The following is a 14,565-nucleotide window of genomic DNA, read 5'->3' as shown; positions in this document are numbered from 1 at the left end:
CTTGATCCCCTCAAGGACCTCTTGGGGTCCCCAAACCACTGGTGTAATGCACCTCTACATGCTGACATGTCACAATCAGTGTTACACAGTCATTTGCTGCCCTCTGCAGGTCAAATATAGTCATCAGCATCACATTTACATTTCAAAGCGTTGTCTGTAATCTTCTAAAGATATTTCTCTCTTCTCTGTAATCAGTGCAGTCTGTATGAATAGGGTTCAGATTATTAGATTTTCCATAGCTGCATTTCCCAGTCAGGATGTTTCCCAACCACTGTGCCAACCCATATCTCATTTAGCGCAACAATGACCTAACTTCAACCAAGAGGGTACAGGTGTGTCCTTTCTCTCCCCACTCAGAGTTCAAAGTCAATTTATTGTTTGGCTGCAGCTGAAAAGTTGGAATATCTCTCTATTTCTTTTTCAAAAAAATATTTGATTTGATGTTTGCATGATGCATGTTTGATCTTCTTCAATGTATGTAAGCATTCATTTCCATGTAAGTCAGAACACACCAGACATTGTAAAACATTTATGGCTTTACATTTTGTAGTTTTTGCCACATTAACACTCTCAACTCCACAAACTAATAGAAACAGTATCAAAATTGGATGTACTTTATTAATAATATGACGTTTTATTTTTGTAATCCTGATCCTGGCCAAATGTCTATTTACACTTCTTTGCTGTAATTGAAAACACACAGCAGTGTGGATTTTTTGTCAATCTATAATTTGTCTTGCAACAACTGCTGCCTCACTTTGAATTAGTCTGTCTTCATTGCACAACATATAATAATTACAGAAACAAATCATATTAGGTTGAGGTAAATAGCTGAGTTTTTACCAGACAACAACAGATTTGCATTGTATAGACTGCATTTACCATAAAAGCAAAAAAAATCATCCCTTAAAAATACACTGTTTGATGACTATACTGTACAGAAGACTAAAAATAAATCCTAAAATACATTCACTAAGCTTTTGCATATTTACATAAAGTTTATCTGGAGTTCAGTGTTTATGCATGACATTAAGTGTGAAATTGAATCATGAGAAATGGAGGGATTACAAATTGTTTTTAAGCCCTTTTTGTGTTTCTTAGTAGCTGAACAAAATAATAAATAAATAGTCATATGCACAGTATAGGCTTTAGAAAACAAATGAGGTTGCATGGTATGTAAGCGCTGACACAATCAGGATTATTAGGTAGTTACACAGAAAAGTCTTTATTATCCAAACATACCCTAACCTCTTATCATCGGTTGCAGTATGATATGTATCTTTAAGGAAAAGGCACATCATAAAGATTGCATAAATACAGTTGTGGCAGTGCAGACAAAAGCTGGATAACACTTGTGCCTGTGGCTCAAGAATGGCAGTCACCTCAATAAGGTCTAAAGTGTCTCATCATTAACACAGAGATTTACTTTAAAATATATTACAATATTGCCCTGTTGCCAATTTAAAGAGATTTGTCCCTACCACCAGTATCAGACAGTAGGCAGTTCACAAAGGCACAAAGCATGTAAATAAATAATTTGTACATAATGTGACAATAACAAAATAATATTCATTTAATTTGTACAGAGCCAATGTAAAATGTTATACTAACACAATAACCGTCTCAACCTTCACATTGGCCAGAATACTCATAGCTCCATGAGCAACATAAGTAGGCTATATTCAGTGTAAACAACACAATCCTTCAGTACATTACTAACAAAATATTTTTTAGAGAGCCAAGATTATTTACACCCTACGGCAAAAAACAATTTATTATCGATAAACACGAAAACATAGCCTGAAAACCTACATAAGACTTTTTACATCATCAACTAGAACCATGTTCTCCATCGTGTGTGACAGAGAAAGAACTAATTTGCATATGTGTGACGTTATTTTTATAAAAGATAACCAGCAGTGAAAATAAGACCACTGGATTTAATAGGACTTCAACATTTTAGGAAATGGCGCTTATTCGATTTATTACCAAGAGTTAGAAGAGAGGATCAATACCAACTACTGTACAGTAAATATGTACCTGCACTTATCTTAGCTTTAACAGCAGCAGCATGTAACTACATGTCATCGATTAGCTGTACCGGGGTTAACTCCAAATATGAAACATGATTATGGGTGGTCACGAGCAATTTGCACAACCTAAATGGTAGTTTTCTGGGCGGTCTGCAAAATTTGCCTTCCAGCACCAAAGCTTACATTATAATTTGCTAGCTATTACTTCCGCCAAGGAGGTTATGTTTTAGGATTGGTTTGTTTGTTTGCTTGTTTGTTTGCTGGTTTGTCAGCAGGATTTACAAAAAACTACACTGGCCAGAATGTCATTTAAATTGGTGGAAGGGTGTAGCATCGGCCAATGAAAAACCAATTATATTTTGAAGCGGATCTGAATCAAGGAGCAGAGACACAAATTATCTTTCACTTTTGTTACAATTGCAGGATAGGACATGGCAGAGGTCTGTGCTCTTTGAGTGCTCTTTCAGTTATATATTTGATATATTTTAGGAGCATCATCTGAAAACGGTTTGTCAGACTGTACATTTTCAATTTGTACAGGTTTACATTTTTTTTTCTCACACATTTCAACGCAATTCCGAATATAAAAAAGTGACAGCCTGACAGGCAGAGTTTCTAACTTTTGGACAAAGCCTGCACGCTTGCTACCTCTTTCCCCCTTTTTTAAGTATTTATGTTAAGCTAAGCTTATCGGCTGCGAGCTAGGATTCATAGTTACATTCAAAAAGTAGAGGGGTATTAATCTTCTTCCGTTGGCATGAAAGCAATTACATGTATTTCCCATAATATCAAACAACTGCTTCAAGCTCACTCTATGTTTATATTTGCTGTTATTTCCATAAGTTTCATGTACGGTGAATAAACTTGAGGTGCTCTCGATCTTGGTTGTGAAGAGAACTGAAAAGAAGTGGATTCCTCGGGACTCGATTGTGTGTCTTTGTTCATTTCTGCGTCCACCTCATCTCTCCCGGACTGGACTGAACTCACAAGAGACTCAGATTCAGACGTGCGGGTTGAGGGGAACGTCCCACTCGGCTTGGGGTTGGACAGCAGGAAGCGGCTGTACTGGACAGGAGTGTACCTCAGTAAACTGGACTCCAGCCTGCTGGGTGGAGGGTTGTTAGACCTGAACGTCCTTGGTTGGGTGGGTGTTGTTAGGTAGTTGAATGAATGTTGAGTGGGAAATGTATGAGATGAAGGTTGTGTGGGGGATGAAGGTTGTGTGGAGGAAGAAGGTTGTGTGGGGATGAAGGTTGTTTGGGGGATGAAGGTTGTGTGGGGGATGAAGGTTGTTTGGGGGATGAAGGTTGTGTGGGGGATGAAGGTTGTGTTGGGGCTAGAGGTTGTATAAGTGATGGAGGTAGAGTGAGTGATGGAGGTTTCACTGGTGTTGGAGGTTGAACAGGTAGTGGTTGTTGTATGGGATTGAGATTAGTTGTTTCATACTGAACAAGAGGTCCAGCATCATGCCTTTTTGCTTCACGTCTGCAGGTGCACATCAGACATCAGAATGAGACACCACCTCCAAATGAAGCACCAATTATAACATGATGCTACCAAAAATGTTTCCCTAACTTTACTTCTTACCTGGGGAGCAGATCACAGCCTACTCCTATCTCCCTGGTTTCCAAAACCTCTCGCTGTGTATTCTGTATGGACATAAAATACTTCAGCTTGTCTTCTAATTCATTATTCTGGGAAAAGGAAAAAAGGAAACAACACTGTCAGGGCAGGTACATGCAAAGGACCACTTAACATGAAAGGGACTAGATAGGCGCAGTGACACGAGAAAACTGCACAGACATAGCTGAAAGTTCAGGGTATTGCTCAGCAGCCCAGACAGTCATCTGTCCTGTAGCCATGCAGTAGATCACAACACCACACCAAAAATAAAACATGCAGTAAACACAGTGATGTATTTTTCTTACCTCACACTCCACTATAGCAATTCTGTCCAGAAGCTCTGAGATGAACATATCCTTCTGAGCAACTTGGGCCCGCAACGTTTCAACCTTCACAAAATTTAAGAGTGATAACAATTATTATGTGTTTCAGCCAGATCTTTTCTCTGATCAGTTTGTTCAATCCAATATTGTGATTTTACTGTATATTGAAGTATAGAAACAGTCCATGCAACACTCCTGGGAGATACAGTATGATTTTAGAAAACCAAACTGTGTTCTGACTATATATATATATATATGTATATTGAGTATGCATTTTAACCACTAGGCCAGCACAACGCCTCACTCTTTATCGACTCTTGGTCAGATTAAGTTTTACATTCCTTGTGTTCGTTAAACTCATCCATACTCTTGTTGGGAAACAAACTTCTACTACTTCAGTTGGGTTATGCATTTCATCTACACCCATCATTAAAACACAAGTATCCACACGCAGATATAGAAACTCTACTCACCTCCTCGATCATTCCTTTGACTTTCCTCTGCTGGCAGAACACCATGTCGTTCAAGTGTTTGATTCTTTCACGGAGATCCACAGATTCAGATTGCAGCTCTTTGGACCTAAACAGGACCAGGAACCAGTTAAAACCAGAAGTAGGTCTGTACTGGTGGAAAGGGGTTTATCTTTTCCAGAAATGTGCTGTCAGATGCTTCTCAGATCAAGGATGACAAACGTCAGCAGGGAAAAGGACTGCAACACGCTGATTGATTTGCAGCGTGTAATAGTCCAAATGCTTTGGCACTACTGTGGCTTCATTTGAATACTTCAGTGTCTATACTTTTTTTAAGCATGAAAGTTTATGCCTGATCTTGAAAACTAGTCAATCGCAACTCAAGGTCCTTCTAGTAGCTTTCTGAAGCTTTCTACTTGTTCCGCTGACAAAGAACATCAACATCTTCGGATCCAACTCGATGACAACGGAGTAAAGTCCAACTGCTAATGAAAACTGTGTGATACAGTTCAAAGCACAGAAAAGCTAGTAAGTAGACCTTGAGTTGGGTTTGTTTCGTCACACCGGTGTTAATGGGGACATTTGTTTTGTACCTTTTGGCTACAGGTGCATCAGTTTTGTCTGTCAGCTCCATCAAGCGGAGACGCTGTTCACAGTCCTGCAGCTTCTTGTGGAGTTGACTCTTTTCCTGTAAAAAATACTTTTCAATATAATGTCTATTTTATCTGCAAGAATACTAGATAGATTTTTATGTAAAAAAATGTGCCTTGCCTTTCCCATACAGTCCAGGAGACGCTCCACTTCGATGATCCTCTGGTCCCTTTCAGCAATCTTGGCCTCTGCAATCCGGATGTTTGTCTCTGCTTCCTCCAGTCGCCTGATGTATTCATCAAGTTGGGCCTGTGTGAGCAATGACAACACTTCAGTTTAGATGTTGGACTGCTTTTAAAAGGGCTCATCAAATGATCAAGAACTTAGCATCTACAATTTTGGCTGTCATTAAGATTGAATTTGCTTTAGAGAACAATTTTCACTGCATAATAATCTTTGTAAAATGTGTGAAAAACAAAAATTGACATTTGAGATACCTTGCAATCATCACCCATCTATCCTGTTCTTATGACACAAATGTTTTGGTTTCTATTGACACTGAAACTGTATGTGATGCGTTAATGAATAAGTATAAAAGAATGTAGACCTGTAGCTTTTCAATCTCCTCCCTGTGTTTTTGTTGTTCCTCCTGCAGTTTCTCCTCGTACTCCAGCTTAAGCTTTGCTGAGAGCTCGTGCAGCGCCTGATTGTTGGCCTCCCGTGCAGACTCTACCTGGACAATTCACAGCACAGCAGAAATTAGGTTGATTATTCCATACTGACACTAGAATAGAAGACACAGCAGATGTGTTAGCGTGCTGCAGTGAGATGATCTGTTATCAAATCTGCTTGATCAAAGCACACTGCTTTATCTGCTTTTTATCATAGGTCTTAATTCTTTGAAATTTAGTTTATTTGCTGTCAAATGGAAAGCAACTAAACATTTTGTTCCTCTCCACTGCCATTAACTCAGCAGACCATTTTCAGACAGGCCATTTTGAGTACCCACTCATCACACCAGCTGGGTGACCAGTGTCTCAATGAACGTGCCAGAGCAGGTACTTCTATTGTAATGTTTTGGAATTCGTGGATACATGAGGGTTTGTGTGGAAAAAGTGAGTGTGCGCTAACACACACAGAGATGTATTATTACCTGTAGTCTCAAAGTCTGGTTTTCAACCTGCACAGCAGTCAGCTCCCTCTCCTTGTCTCTGAGTTTTTCTTGTGTTTTCTCACAGGTGCTCCGCAAACTCTTCACCTCGTCTCTCGTGTCCATTTTTCTCTGACAGTTCTCCAGAAGGGATTTCTGCAAAGGAAACTTCTTTTATTTATCAAGCAAGCCTTTTCTGTGATGGCATGAAGTTGTCATGGAGCAGGTATTCCCATACTCAGTGACATTGATTTGTTACCTGCAGGCTGATGTTAGCAGATGTAAGAGAGCTGTTCATCTGATCAAAGCTCTCCATGGCTGTCGTCCGGATCTTCACCTCTGACTCCAGACTCCTCCGATGTGAATTGGCAGCCTGCAGATACATATGGCACACTATATTTTCAGATTTATTCACAGATCACAGACTGGAGCTTGATGAGGGAGTTTGGAGCAGTCACATGGTGTTACATAATTCATTACCCTGATTTCTTGTGAAAGCTTCTCCATGGATTGCTGCATTCCTCCAAACTGCCCATACATCCGCTCTCTCACCTTCTCCAAAGAATCTCTCACCTGTACACAGAACATACAGTCATCATCTACAAAACACCCCACACAGCCTTGAAAACCACTGCTTGTGTAGTAAGTTTCCACTCACCTCCCTGATGTACTTCATCTCATCCTGGAGGTGATTGGCCGTCCACTCACGCGCCATCACCACCTGCTGTCTGTCTGAACCCGTCCTCTGCACTACACCATACACTGTGGGCCCATGATTCTGCAGCGATGTCTCTGGCGCCCCATTGGTCATGTCTCCGAGTTGCTGAGGGAGACAGGATCACACCGGTCAGGTTTCTGTAGCCACCCTCCATTGAGACTGACTTCTAGTGCCATTGTGTTTGTGTATAATTTGTGCTTGCTTATATGCACAAATGCAAACTTTCAAGTGCATCACACATTTGGGTGTTTGTGTGAGGAAGCACATGCCTGCATATGTACACTTCATCAGGTATTTCCAGCACTACTGCTGCTGAGCACTGGAAACAGGAGGCTAGGAACAAATGGCTAAAAAAAAAGTGCAGGGTGTATTGCAGGTGTCATGTTTCTGCAACCCAGCACATGAGCTGCTGCCGTGTCTGCCTTTTGTACCTTGAGCCGCCGTGCGACCGATGAAAATGCACACCAGCAGAGGAGAAGTGCAGCGTTTTAAACAATGCTATAACTAAATAACAAATGACAGTTATAGTCATGGGCACAGATAAATTACAGAACTGAAGCTTTTCATGTTTGGAAATTAGATAGACTTATCTGTACAGAATGTTTCGATATAGATAGATAGATAGATAGATAGATAGATAGATAGATAGATAGATAGATAGATAGATAGATAGATAGATAGATAGATAGATAGATAGATAGATAGATAGATAGATAGATAGATAGATATACATTGAATTTGTTACAGTCATCTTCAAGCTCCTGTTCAGCTGAATACATTATTAATGCCTGAGGGTGCATGCATAGAAACGTGTTTTTACAGAAGGATGTCAGTGACACACATGCCGAGGCAGTGGCAGTGCCATGCCTATTGTTCATGTGTTGGATGTGGCTGTCTACCTGCTGAGGTGACTCCCTGCCAACTGGCCTCTCTCTTTGGATCAGCCCATTCTTCTTCTTCCGTGGTTCATTGACATCCTTCTTTTTCTCAGCCTACAGAAATGATAATAAAAAAAATTAAAAAATCAAGATTCAAAATTGCTTTTGTTAATGATTCACTTTATTCCAGGTGTGGATCCTGGAAAGTGAAAATAAGTGCTATTGCTGTTTGCAAAAATTCCAAAGCACTGATGCCTTCTTAATCAGCAACTTTTCTTTTGCAACAATTCATTGCTTTATGGTTGCATTTAGATAATGTGCTCTCTCAACAAAACCCATAATATGGGTCTCAACGCGCGGGCCATGCGGCCGATATATTTGGCCTACTTGAATCAAGTTAGTGTTTTGGGCCTGCTTCTGAACTTTTATCATTCGTTGTCATTGGCTAGTAGTAGTCTCTGACAGTGTAACGTGTCAAGCACTAAGTACTCTTTGGCAATCCTGGTTGCATGGATGTCTGTTTGTGAATTCATACTATCAGTTAGGTTTAGCACGATTCGCCCTTTGGATAAATTGGTTTTGGAAACTTACGGCAACACCACTCTTCGCCCAAGAAATTGTTGGACCTGCATCGCTAATTGAATCTGTGCTTTTGTGGTCATCTGTTATATTTTGTTGCAGAATGCTGCTATGTAGTAAAATATTGTATTTGCTGGATCTTAGATTGTTGTTTTAGAAACTTGTCATGTTTAGTTGCAGAATCTGTATTTAGATGAGAGATAGATAGATAGATCAATCGATTGATCGATAGATAGATAGATAGATAGATAGATAGATAGATAGATAGATAGATAGATAGATAGATAGATAGATAGATAGATAGATAGACCCATTACCCAGAGAAAGAGGCGTCAGTCTCCACAACTCTAAGACATAAGAGTGAGGAGGAGATAGAACAAAGACGCCAGTGTTGTCTCATGGACAGAGCCAAGCCTCACATTTCTCCACAACTTCATCTACAGAGGACATGTTGTTGAGAAAGGGTGAAGGCCTGCTAATAGGCAGATGTAAATTCCAGCAGATGGGAGGGAAGACATCATTATGTTTAAACAACACTGCAGCATTTCCTCTCTTTAAGAGAGCGCTCTGAATAACAATGTTGTATGTGCTGTCCCTCCAGCTTTGAATTTTATAATGCCAATATTTGACCACACTAGTGAACAATGTGTACCTGCCCCTTCCACTGAAACTGCAGTGTAATTTTGGTGGAACACACTGAGTTTCTGTTGTTGCCTTAAGGAGCATGGCCTCCTAACAGTAGTCATCCGCTGCCAGAATCAACATGTAAAAACCATGGTAAAAACCATTTAAAGACAGGGTGACCTCTAGCTCACCCAGTGGCGTGTGCCGCAAGTAGCCTGAGTCCTTAGCGGCAGCCTGGGTTTGAATCCGACCTGCGACCCTTTGCTGCAAGTCATCCCCTCTCTCTCTCTCCCTTACCTCTCTAGCTTCACTATCTAATAAAAAATAAAAAGCCCAACAAATAAACTTAAAGATGCCCCTTTAGAATAACTATATGTTGGTGTATTGTCAAACGTTTTAATTTGTTTATTGACTGCAGTCATATGACTGCATTGTGATGGATTCAAGTGATTGGATTAGCGCCTTATTTCCGACACAAACAAGAAAGTGTTTGAAGTCATAAAACAAAGACCATCTTGTGTATGTTATTGGGCTGAAACATGTTCACCTTGAAGAGGGTTTCAGCCATTGAGGAGATACAACATGCAATGATGTAGCTCTAGGAACCTCTATATGTGGCAACTGTGTGGAAGTCCTGTGTGTGTGTGTGTGTGTGTGTGTGTGTGTGTGTGTGTGTGTGTGTGTGTGTGTGTGTGTTGTTGTGTGTGTGTGGTGTGTGTGTGTGTGTGTGTGTGTGTGATTGCAGGTGTGCATTCAGGCCATATTCACTGGTTGGATTGTGTCCATGATGTGTCAAGTTGCAGGATTCCCCTTTCTAATTTTATATTCAATTTTGAGTATTTCGGGCTATTTTGCTTCCATTGCATGTCTTCTTTCAGACTATTAGGAAAAAAACATCAAAAAAACACATTTAGGTGTTAATTTTACTATACTTTGTGTTTTTCTACTAAATTCAGAAAAATTTAGCATTAGATAGTGTTTCATTTGCATATTAAAAAATCCTCTTGATGTAATGTCTGGGTTTTTATAATCTATATCTTTGAAGGCCGTTTTTTCAAAATGGGATTTTCTCATACTCTGAGTCAGAAATCTCCACTTCAACAGCACTTACATACACCAAACATTCTAGTTTCAATCTTATCTATATTCCGAAGGTTTCTACAGAGGGGCTTGTTCAGATATCATTCACAGCCTAATTTATGTAATATTTTACATATTAAAAAATGTGACAACATTTTTTCTTTAAGGCTGACACCATTTTATGATTCATGCAGTGGTAAAAGGATAAATTCTAAATCCCCTCCGTAAAACCCTTTGACTCTAATATGTCAACAAAATAAAACAAGAATTTTGAACTTGCTTAATCCAGTGTTTCCCGCAGGTACAGAATTTTCTTGAAGCGGTGTGTGCCGTGGGATGTAACCGTACAGCATTTAATGACTGGGTTTAGTAATAATGGGATCAGTTATAAACTAGTCAAATGAAGGTGAAAACAATGTTGTTTGGAAAGAAAATTTAATTTGGATTTTATCTAACTGGGCGATGTGCCCAAGTAGGACCTATGAATGGGAAACACTGCTTTATCCAACATTCAGATTTCTGCTCTGGAAATATAGTTAATTTGTGCATATTTAACAAGATAATACTTAATTTCCATATTTAAAAATAAAATTTCAAAAAAACGTGTTGTACAAATACAATTGTCTTAATGTAAGCAATTAACTGGGGATGTTTCATGGTAATTTCTACTAGTTAGTTCTTTTTTCCTATTCACCTGCAGTGTCTCCACTTAAACACAGTGTCCAGATATCTCTGGCAGAGGATGTATCCGTCATTTCCTTCCTCCTTGATTAACTTCACATCTTTGTGTCTTCCCTTTATCCTTGTTTTCACAAAGTCACCAAAATACACATGCAAGTGACTTACATTTGAACTTCCCTTCAGATTACAGCTTGGATCAAAGATTGAGCAACCTCGGTGGAAATTGCTTTAAGCACGTTGGTCAAAAAAAAGACAACACTGTGTCGCTTTTTCTACGCTGTGCAGGTATTTGATCTAAATGTTGTTGCAACACCAACAACAGAGTTAGCCTACGTGTCACAGCAATTACAGCAGCACCTGCACAGAGCCCTAAGCTCAGCGCTGCATACATAATGAGCATGTGAAGAGGACACAGAGAGGTGAGTTTTTAACCTCTTGAACCCTGATTTTCCCCTTCAATTTCCCCTGAAGTGGCTCCAAAGTTATTTTTCCACACTTTGCTACAGGTTCAAATCCAAATGATAAAGTAGCTTGTTTTAGCCCTTCAGTGAATTACATTAGCATATACAGTATAGTGCTGGCCAGTGGCCAGTGCCACATTTTTGTGTTTTTGGAAACTTTTGGATCTTATAAATTACACATAACCACCTGCCATAAAACAGCAAATTGTCATTTTACACGTTTTTGTAAGTATTGAACAAACAACATATGAATATATGTATTAGTGAACTTGCTGTTTCCAGTCTTTCTGCTAACTCTTTGCTAGAAAGTGATTAAGAACATTTCCCATAAAGTTTATATTCCTCTAAGGCCATTTCTTTCTATTGTGTTTTACTCTCTACATTTCCTTCCACCAATTTTATTGCAACTCACGCCTAGGTTGATTGTCTGTATGGAAAAATAAACAAATAAATCAAAAAGAGTCACGCTGCTGTTTGAGCTGCTGATGTCAAGAAGAAGGAGCTGCACAGTTGCAGGGGTGCAGACCTTGCGTCCTCACTAAACATACACTGAAGTAAATGTTGTCATTGAGCACACGTCTGCTACTCTCCACTTTGTGTTCACTCCTGATCAGACTGTCCTCTGTCCTTCAGTTCCAATAGTCGTGGTCACACCCTTCCAAAGTGAAGCACATTCAGAGATTGCAGCAGTGTGCTATCATTGGAGAGTGTGGAGGTGTGGTAAGAAGACAAACGCCATACTCCCTGTCCAAGGTTCATACTAAACAGACCACCATGTTTCTGTAAGGATTGTGATCTTCCAAGGACCAACAACCTTCTCAGTGCCAAGTATCACACTCAGTTCTCACACTCTCACTGCCAAACTTTGGCACCAGCTTCTGGACCACAGATCCTGAACACAAACAAAGGCAGGGGCAGAGCCACCTACAACACACACCCACACAGTCTGCAGCATTTACTCTCAATCCTAATCCACACAGTCGCAATGTAAACTAACAGTCATGAACAACACAACTGTCAGTGCAAAATATATTTAAGCAATTCTGTAGGAAATTCTAATTTGTATGAGCTAAGTTTGTTTAGTTACCAGTGTCTGGATGATACTGTACCTCAGGTGTAACATCAAACATATTGTCTGTTCAGCAAGTATTTCAAATGTTTTCTATTGTATATGGATGGAATAGATTTACAACACAAATTGGAATTGAGCTTTAAAGTAAATGTGAAACAGCTGTGAGTGTATTATCACACGCACACACACCCTCCTGTCATGATTGTGTAACTGGTCCAGATGATGAAACACACATAAATCTCAGTGGCTCCCCCATATTTCTTTTATTTGTTTTATATGATGAATAAATGTTGTGTTTTCAGTTGTATTCAGATCACTATTTTTGAGAGTGCCTTGTTGTGTGGGGTTTGATTCAACTCTATTTATTAAACCTTCACCTAGCTAAATTGGGCTGTTAAGCAAGACTTATAGACAGGATGTAGCATGGTTAATTGCAGAATTTCAATGTGGAAGATGTGACTCACTGTGTCCGAGTTTGCAGGTTCTGGCTCCTTGTTTCCATTATCTCCTGCGTGTAGAGTTAACCTGAGACGTCTGATCCTCCTCTGTGGAAAACAAACACAAAAAGTAAATAAATGATGTTCTGCACACAAATGAATGTTTGCATGTCATCATAAGAATTATGTTGACATTGAAACATTGCTGAAAGTAAGAAAGCATAGAATGGTAAACACATCTCACAGACCACTACTGTGGGTTTATTTATAGTCAATACCAACAGAGCTGCAAACAAAGTATATGTAAATGATTCAAAACTCTGCCTACGGATACATCATAATTACACAGCAGTGAGTACTTTGTTTGGTTGTGTAAAAAACAGATATCTTGTAAAAATTATTTTTAGACTAATAACAAAAAAACAGTACTACAGTAATGAACCCATATCATACTCTCTTTATTAAATTATGACACGCTCTTTCTTCATTACGAAACAATGGGAATAAGTAGGCCGGTTTAGTACAAAGGCCGGTTTTATCAGAGAGCTGTTCAAATAAACATGACAGCCCGGCCTCCTGCACACTCAGCTCCAATTACGTGCTCCTGTAACTGAACACATCCTACCACAAACTCGAACTTTCAGATGATCAGGGAGCAGAAAATGTTAGCTGGGACTCAGTAAATGTATGTTAATGTTTGCAAACAAGGAACAAGTGGCTACAGAGTTAAAGGGGACAAACAGAAGAGGGAAGGGGGGGGGGGGGAAGATTCTTCAAATGCTTGCAAAACACAGTGGAGAAGGGAGAGAGGAAATGGGGGAAACGGAGGGAGAGATTCAGTGTCCTGACTTCTCTGGGATTTCTTACCTCAGAGTCTGGAGAGTCCTGTGTTGTGGTGGTGGTTGTGGAAACAGTTCGTCCTGAACCGTAGCGAAGCATCTCTCCTCTTCTGTCCACTCCTCGCTTCTATTCCGCTCCCTCCCCAGACTTCCTCCCACCCTTCCTCTCACTGCTCCTTCCTGAGTTCTGCTCAAACTCTCAAAGCAACCATCTGCCCCCGGTTCCAGCCAGGGAAGAGGAGGGAAATTCCACTCTGTCAAGTCTGGTGGTGGTGGTGGTTTGGAGTCCACTGGGCCTTGAGGTTCCCTCTCTGTCAGTGAAATGATCAGGTGCAATCCAGTCCTACACTCAGCAACACAACTATGTTAGTTTCTTAGTTACAGACAGACTGTTCCTAACTCCACTTGGTTGACACAGTTGTCAGTCACTCAGCAGCCTCCCTCTCTCTGTCTCTCTCTCTTTCTCTCTCTCTCACACTGTCTCTGCATTCCCATCAGACCTGTTGGGCCACATTTCAGCTGCCTCCCTAGTCTGTGCCTCCAGCCCTGAGAGAGCAGGACTTTCACAGGGTGGGTCCTCTTACTTGGGCTGGGACAGGTGGAGCTATTCTTATCAATAGGAGTGGCTTATTGGAGGAGCTGATACTTGTGTTTTCTTCACAGTTAAGGAGATAATATACTCTCTTTATGGCTATATACATGGAAATTGTGTTAGTCCTAATAATCCACAAATAACTGCAAAATATATTTTATTACATAGCATTTTTGCTCTTTTATCACAGGCTTGCAGTGTGGTATTAATACTTTTACTTTAAAAAAGAAAAAAATGATTTGAATAGTTCTTCCAGCACTGACGCTGAGAGAATAGAAATCTCTTCTTCTTATTCCAAATAGTCAGAACTTGGATTATAGTAAAGCTACAGGAGGTGTCTTGTAATACAGGTGTTGCTTTGAGACAATACATTATTGATACTGTTGGTTGTGATGAAGAGAAACTTTTACACAA

At 39.9% G+C, this 14,565-nt stretch overlaps 1 protein-coding gene across 1 annotated transcript; it reads right to left on the bottom strand.

Annotated features, from left to right (window-relative positions):
* Positions 1 to 1,209: 1,209 nt before the first annotated feature.
* myzap (myocardial zonula adherens protein) lies at positions 1,210 to 14,111 on the bottom strand. Its single transcript, XM_032516041.1, is given in 15 exon segments — positions 1,210 to 3,277; positions 3,280 to 3,518; positions 3,621 to 3,727; positions 3,962 to 4,045; positions 4,453 to 4,558; positions 5,043 to 5,137; positions 5,221 to 5,349; positions 5,648 to 5,773; positions 6,194 to 6,358; positions 6,450 to 6,563; positions 6,671 to 6,763; positions 6,849 to 7,013; positions 7,808 to 7,900; positions 12,748 to 12,828; positions 13,588 to 14,111. Coding segments are annotated over 15 exon segments (2,106 nt in total). The 5' UTR covers positions 13,660 to 14,111; the 3' UTR covers positions 1,210 to 2,840.
* Positions 14,112 to 14,565: the final 454 nt, after the last annotated feature.

This window comes from Etheostoma spectabile, chromosome 1 (genome assembly GCF_008692095.1).
Source record: "Etheostoma spectabile isolate EspeVRDwgs_2016 chromosome 1, UIUC_Espe_1.0, whole genome shotgun sequence".
NCBI classification, from domain to species: Eukaryota; Metazoa; Chordata; class Actinopteri; order Perciformes; family Percidae; genus Etheostoma; species Etheostoma spectabile.
This window is presented reverse-complemented; position numbering and strand designations above follow the sequence as displayed.